Source organism: Nelumbo nucifera, chromosome 1, assembly GCF_055504915.1.
Source record: "Nelumbo nucifera cultivar China Antique chromosome 1, China Antique-T2T, whole genome shotgun sequence".
Classification (NCBI taxonomy): Eukaryota; Viridiplantae; Streptophyta; class Magnoliopsida; order Proteales; family Nelumbonaceae; genus Nelumbo; species Nelumbo nucifera.
This window is the reverse complement of record NC_142649.1, coordinates 156,155,529-156,162,658: the sequence shown is the minus strand read 5'-3', so window position 1 is coordinate 156,162,658 and position 7,130 is coordinate 156,155,529. Positions and strand designations below refer to the sequence as shown.

General features: G+C 43.7%; 1 protein-coding gene across 1 annotated transcript; it reads right to left on the bottom strand.

Annotated features, from left to right (window-relative positions):
• Nucleotides 1-2,449: 2,449 nt before the first annotated feature.
• On the bottom strand, nucleotides 2,450-6,278 carry LOC104602756 (uncharacterized). Its single transcript, XM_010266554.3, has 2 exons — nucleotides 3,483-6,278; nucleotides 2,450-3,012 (listed from the first exon to the last, which is right to left on the bottom strand). Exons 1-2 carry the CDS (start codon nucleotides 6,139-6,141, stop codon nucleotides 2,615-2,617), a joined length of 3,057 nt encoding a protein of 1,018 aa, XP_010264856.1. The 5' UTR covers nucleotides 6,142-6,278; the 3' UTR covers nucleotides 2,450-2,614.
• Nucleotides 6,279-7,130: the final 852 nt, after the last annotated feature.

Genomic DNA, 7,130 nt, shown 5'->3' with positions numbered 1-7,130 from the left:
CTCCATATGAAGTTTTGTTTGTCTCCCCTCCAGATTACGGGTTCCTCAAAAATTTTGGGTGTGCTTGCTATCCACTGCTTCATCTGTACAATTGGCACAAGTTCAATTTTTGTTCCCAGAAATGCATCTTTCTTGGCTATAGCAACAAACACAAAGGGTATCATTGTCTGCACCTTGAAACTGGGAAAGAATACATCTCCAGACATGTTATCTTTGATGAACATCATTTCCCAGGATACTTTGCGACTGCTCCCACCGAATCGGTTCAGCCAACTGGGGTTTATCTGCAACCGCCGCCTGCACCTCTAGCTGCGCCTTTGGCTTCCACTATAGATTCCCCAACTTTCAAGTCACTATTATAGGATAAATCAGATCTTCCACCACCGTCTGACAACCCTCACCATTCAACAGCTTCCTCCACAGGTATGTCTTCTCCTAAAGTCGAACCTTGTGGGACCCATCCTATGCAGGACATTCTTGTTGTAATAGTCCAAGTTGCTTCTTAGCATTCTCGCCAGCATCCTATGGTCACTCGTTCCATGGATGGATCTCTTCCTCCCCGTTCTCATCTCACGACCAGGTATCCCTTACCACAATTACTATTAGTTCAGTCTTGAGATGATGCTATGGAATCCTCCGGTTATTCAGAAGTAGTCAAATCTGCTCATTGGTGTGATGCCATGACTAGGGAATTTAATGAACTTGTTTCTAATGGTACTTGGTGTCTTGTTCCCTACTCATCTAACATGAATGTGGTAGGGAGCAAATGAGTCTATAAGGTAAAACAAAAGGCAGATGGTACTATTGATAGATACAAGTTACGATTGGTAGCACAAGGTTTTACTCAAATCCTCGGGGTTGACTTTACAACTACTTTTAGCCCGGTTGTAAAACCCGTAACCATCCATACCATTCTCTCTCTTGCCATGATGAATTAGTGGTGTATACATCAGATTGATTTTGATAATTGTTTCTTGAATGGGGTACTTCATGAGGATATCTATATCAAACAGCCCAAGGGGTTTGAAGATCCCTCCAGGTTGACCCATGTGTGCAAATTGCACAGAGCTCTTTATGGACTTCGACAGGTACCACGGGCTTGGTATGCTCGTCTTACTCACCAGTTAGCACAAATGGGTTTTAGAGCCTCTACAGCTGATACTTCTCTCTTTGTGTTCTGTTCCAAGAACGTTACTCTTTATCTGCTTATTTATGTAGATGATGTCTTACTTATTAGGAACTCCCGAAGTGCTATCCATAGCTTCATTCAAGAGCTCTCTTGCCATTTCTCTCTTAAAGGATCTAGGATCCGCTGCCTTCTTCCTTGGTATTCAGCTTATTCAGCATTCTAATGGGGTCTTTTCAGTCAGCGCCAGTACATCACTGATTTGCTGCATCAATCTCACACGGATGCTACAAAACCTATTTCCTCTCCTATGGAGGTTCATCCCAAGCTCACTCGACATGATGGTTCTCCTCTTATTGATCCTATTGAGTATCGAAGTATTGTTGGCACTCTTCAGTATGTGTCAATCACCCGTCCGGACATCTTGTTTGTAGTAAGCAAAGTTTCTTAGTTCCTACAGGCTCCTGCTAATGATCACTGGGCATCTATGAAATGCATCTTGCATTACCTTAAACATACCATTATGCATGGTCTGAACCTCTCACGGACATCCTCAACCTCTCTTACTCTTCATGCTTTTTTCTGATGCTGACTGGGCAGGGTGTCCAGATGATCGCAGATCCACCGGAGGCTTTGCTATCTATTTAGGCCCTAATTTAATTGCTTGGAGCTCCCGCAAACAAGCAACAGTTGCACGTTCCAGCACTGAGTCTAAATTTCGTGCTTCTGCCACATCCACCAATAAGATGCTTTGGATTTCATCTCTTCTTTGAGATCTTGGAGTTACACTCTCTGCGATACCTACTATTTGTGTGACAACATTGGTGCCATCTATCTTGCTGCCAACCGTGTGTTCTGTGCTTGGACTTGGCATGTTGAGGTTGACTTCCATTTTCTCCGGGATCCGGTTCTTGCACGATAGCTTACTATCCGTTTTATCTCTTCCAAAGATCAGGTTGCTGACATTCTCACCAAGCCTCTTGCCGGTGATCACTTCTGCTTCTTGAGAGACAAACTCCATGTTCATGATGAGCATGGAGCTTGAGGGGGCGTATTAGAGTATATCTAGTATACCCAGTTGTGCATATCCTTAGGACTCCATCCTTAGGATAATTGTTATCCTAATGAGATGAGATCTGTTTGTTATGTTATTTGTTATCTTTGTTGGTTGTTATCTAGGACTCTATCTAAGATAGAGTTTCCTCTTTGTAGAACTCTTCTATTATAACTGCGCCCAAATATTATTTGTGTTCTCTGATTTTAATTCTCCGCCTCAAGTCTAACTTTAAACTTTAAGAACTTGAACCCATAAAAAAATGGAGCTTTATTGATAATCATGGAAAAAAACTAAAACTATTTTCCATATATGCGTCCTTCTCTGAACAGAACCATCTTTAACCATGATACAGAATTTGCCAAGAAAAAAAAATTACATACAAAAGAAGAATTAGAAAAAGAAAGATTGGCCAGGGGAACACATTTTTGTTCCTACAGAAGGCCTGTTACAGGTGAGGGACTAAAAACTGGCTTCTCTTTGATAGAATTGCTGCTGCTACTTTTCCTCCTGGGCTTTGCCTCTCCCAGCATTGTTATGACATCTCTCATGGAAGGTCTGTCCTTTGGGAACTTAGCAGTGCAGAGGAGTGCGATTCGAAGGACGAGGAGCATCTCTTCTTGCACATGCTTGCACTGACCCGCTATGCTGGGGTCTAGTGTTTCTTCCAGGGGCTTATTGTCTCTGATCTTTCCACGAACCCACTCAACTATGTTCACAGATTCTCCAAACTCTGGGTCCAATGGATTTCTTCCAGTAATAAGCTCCATAATTACAACTCCATAGCTGTAGATGTCGCTCTTTTCATCTACCTTCAGCGTGTATCCATATTCTGTCACACAAAAATGCAAATTTAGAATTGCTACTTGTGAATAAACTACCATATATGTTCCTGTAAATCTATTTGCAACTGATTAAGCAGTACTAAGCTGTTCTTCATCCCAAACCCATTAGCAGATCTCAACCATCCAATGGAAGGCAGAAGGAACTAAAAAAAGCTTAAAATAATGGGTCACATTGACTTTAAGCCTGAGCAAATCTACTCAAGGATAGATCCATTGATTCTGGGTATCAATAATTCACCTAGTTTGTCTTAAAATTGTAAGGTGATGACAGACAGCCATCCTTGTTTTTAAATACTTAAATTATTATATTCACACCACAGCCAACTTGCTCATCAGTACTGATCCGAGCAACGGTTACTTCCATATATATAAATTAATCAGGCTCTGTAAAAACAACCCAAATCAGTTAAATAGTTTGGTGAAATGAAACAATCAACTTTAGGTAAGATCAATTCACCTGGTGCGATGTAGCCGTACGACCCAGCAACCATCGACACAGTCTCGTTCTTCCGGAGCATCATTCTGGCCAACCCAAAGTCAGCAATCCGAGCTTCAAGGTTTGCATCAAGCAGGATGTTGTTGGACTTGACATCTCGATGGATGACGGGTGGGTGGCAGTCATGGTGCAGATAGGCGAGCCCTTGGGCCACGCCCGCTGCTACACTGTATCGTGACACCCAGTCGACCAACAGCCTCCCTGCTTGCTTCCCATGCAGAGCCTCCCCAAGGTTGCCATTGTGCATGTACTCGTATAGCATCATCACACTGGAATCATTATGAAGATAACCCAACAATCGAACGATGTTTCGATGTCGTAGCTTCCCTAGGAGATTGACTTCACCCACCAGATCTTCGTTGCTTCCAGCTTCGATATCGGTTGCCGACCTCCACAGTTTCTTCACTGCCACAACTGCGTGTGGGCGTTGAATCTCCGCCTTGTAGACAACCCCGGTTGAGCCCATACCGATCACATTTGATTCCTTGATGCAGGCCAGTATGTCACTACTTGTGAAGCTTAGTCTCTGGAAGGCCATCAGTCGCCATGGCCATTCTCCGTTGCCCATGTCGAACTGGTCTTGGAAGCAGCTGCTACCAAACAAGTACCATCTCTTGTATAGCAATCGTCCAGCAAAAACTGCGAAAACTAAAGCCATTAAAGCTGAAATTCCAAGGAGCCACCCGGCAACAATGTGTTTGATATGGACCTTTTGCCTGGAAGATGCCATGGCAGCACTCGGAGAACATGGAGGTAGAACACCTCCGCACAGGCCAGCATTTCCTATGAGTTCATCTGAGTTTATAGTCCTCAGTACCCCATTGGCGGGAACAGGACCTTGAAGCCTGTTGTAGGAAACATTGAACGTTTCTAAGGCTGGTGAGCTTCCAAAATTCCATGGTATCTCTCCAGTCAGAGAATTGTTGGATAGATCAAGAATGGCCAATGTGGACATGGTTGCAAGTGCTTTCGGGATTTCTCCTGTAAGCCGGTTGTTCCGAAGGTTCAAATTCACCAGCTTCAGGCATGACGCAATGCTTGAAGGAATGTTGCCGGTGAAATGATTTGTCGATAAATCGAGCACAGATAACGATGGGCAGTCCTGGAACTGGTCAGGAATCTCATTCTCCAAGTTGTTATTGGAGGCCATGAAAGTCTGAAGATTGGGCATGGTGAATATGCTGGAAGGAAGAGATGATTGGAGGCGGTTACGAGAGAGATCGATGAACGAAAGAGACGTCGAAGAGGCAATGTCTTCCGGTATGTCGCCGGTGAGGCTATTGTTTGCCAACTCCAGACGTTGCAGTTTGGCCAGTTTGCCAAATCCAGGAGGAATTATCCCAGAAATGAAGTTGTTTTGCATACGAACTCGGACTAATGAGAGGCATGTCGTTAAACCAATGGGGATTGGACCTGAGAAAGCATTGTCGAAGAGAATGAGTTTGGTGAGATTACGGCCACTACACAAACCAGCCGGGATCTCACCGAAGAACGAGTTCGACGATACGTCCAGCCACTGCAATGGCGAGTTCCGGCCGAGACTCTCTGGCAAAATACCTGTCAACGAATTGTTCCATAGCTCAAGGACCTCTAACTTGGTCAGTTCACCAAGTTTGCTAGGAACCGAACCCGTCAACTGGTTGCACATCAGATTCAATAGCTGAAGATTTTTCAACTCTCCTAACTCGGCCGGGATTGTGCCTGAAAACAGATTATCCGAGAGATCCAAGAACACCAATGATGTAATGTTTCCAATTTCGGGTGGAATCCTGCCTTCAAACTCGTTCTTATACAAGAACATTGTATTCAGTAGCTTTAGCCTCCCCAGTTCAGCCGGAATCTCGCCACCGAGACTGCCGAATGCCAAATCAAGATACCGAAGATTGGTGAGGTTACCAAGCTCCACCGGAATTCCACCTTCGAACTCATTGTATCCGAGAATGATAGTCTCCAGAGATGAAAGCTGCCCAAGCTCTGGTGGTATTCTACCAGTGAAATTATTACCGGAAAGACCAAGAAACTTAAGCTTCTGCAAATTCTTCAGAGACGTAGGAATTGAACCTTGAAAGAAGCTCCCTCTGAAATCTAGGCTCTCAAGTGACGTTGCATTTCCAAGGTCTTCAGGAAACAAGCCCACGAAATTATTGCTTGAAGCGTTGATACTAGTCAATCCTGCTGCCCTCCCAAGACCTGCCGGAAACTCACCCACGAAAGAATTCAGGCTGACATCGAGATGCTTCAGCTGGGTGAGATTGGATACCGCTTTTGGCAATGGCGAGGAGAACCCATTGCAGCAAATGTTGACGACTGCTAGACTTGGTAATCTTTGGATGTCATCGGAGACACGGCCACTGAGGTTCATGTAGGAGAGATCGAGCTTCTCAACGGCGCCATTGGAGTTGCACCAAACTCCAGTCCACTTGCAATGGCTGGGATTATTTACACTCCCATTGATCGGCCATTTCCAATCTCGAAGGTGATCCAACGGGTCGACGAGACTCGCTTTTATCGATAACAAGGCTGACACTTCCTCGATCGATGCACCGGGTGCTGCCGCCTTCGCATAAACAAGAGAAAAGCAAATGAAACAGAAGAAAAACACCTCCAGTCGAGTCTGCATTTTGCTTTTCTTGCTCGTTCTCTGTTTTTGGGCTTATTCTCGGCCTCGGGCCATGTTTTCTGTGGGGACGAAAAGAGGTGCTAACTGCTAAGGAGGTGAGTCGCAGAGGAAAGGAGCTAGTGATATATGATCAGAAATGAGAGATGGAAGATTAATTATGAGAGTTTTGATGGTGATTTAAAAAGGGATTAGTTTATAAGCTCGTGAGGTCTTGGGTTCTGCAACAGCTGTTAATCTGCATCTAATGACTGGGAAAACTTTGGACTTATTGAAAACTCCTCCGACATTAAGCATGGGGAGAATGTGTTAACTCACCGATTCGTTTCTTCTCTTCCTCCTTCCATTTCCATGCTTAATAGTCAACCTCTAAGTTACTCATGAGATAATCTCTCTCTCTCTCTCTCTCTCTCTCTCAATTGGTGGGTCACCCATTCAACCAAGATGAATGGATCTGATAATCATCTGAAATATGGACGGTTGAGGAAGGTGTGCATCATATATAGTCAATGAAGTAATTTCTCTCAGCAAAAACCTTTAGCTTTCAATTGTCTAGAAGATTATTATTATTAATGCTTAGTTAAGCACTCTACATGGGTGCAGAATCCAAAGTTGCAAGGTCAAATGATTTAGGTGTGTAAGCTTATTCTTTCTGATTAAGCTAAGTGACAATCAGTAATATGTCCCACTAATGAAGATTTAAGAATCAGTTCTAAGTAAAACACTGATAAACTGTTGCAACTTAAATTCTATTTTACTTCATCACTGGCTTCTCAAGTCAAGATCTTAACATGATTTAGGGAGGGCCCCACCACCATTCAATCATACCCAAGTGTGGAGACATCATTGGACAGTCATGAGTCATGTACATCCTCAACTTATTAACCACACCATCAAATGGTTTTTATCAATTGTGATTGGTATGATTATGGGCCTTAAACCAAGAACCCATAAGGACAAAATGACAAATCTCAAACGAGGCTAGCAAATTA

What these genes read in the sequence shown, in the direction of transcription:
- LOC104602756 (XM_010266554.3), bottom strand. Translation starts at nt 6,141, where the DNA reads ATGCAGACTCGACTGGAGGTGTTTTTCTTCTGTTTCATTTGCTTTTCT. An exon ending in GTACGGCTACATCGCACCAG is followed by an intron (nt 3,013 to 3,482) that starts GTGAATTGATCT and finishes TTTGTGTGACAG; the next exon opens with AATATGGATACACGCTGAAG.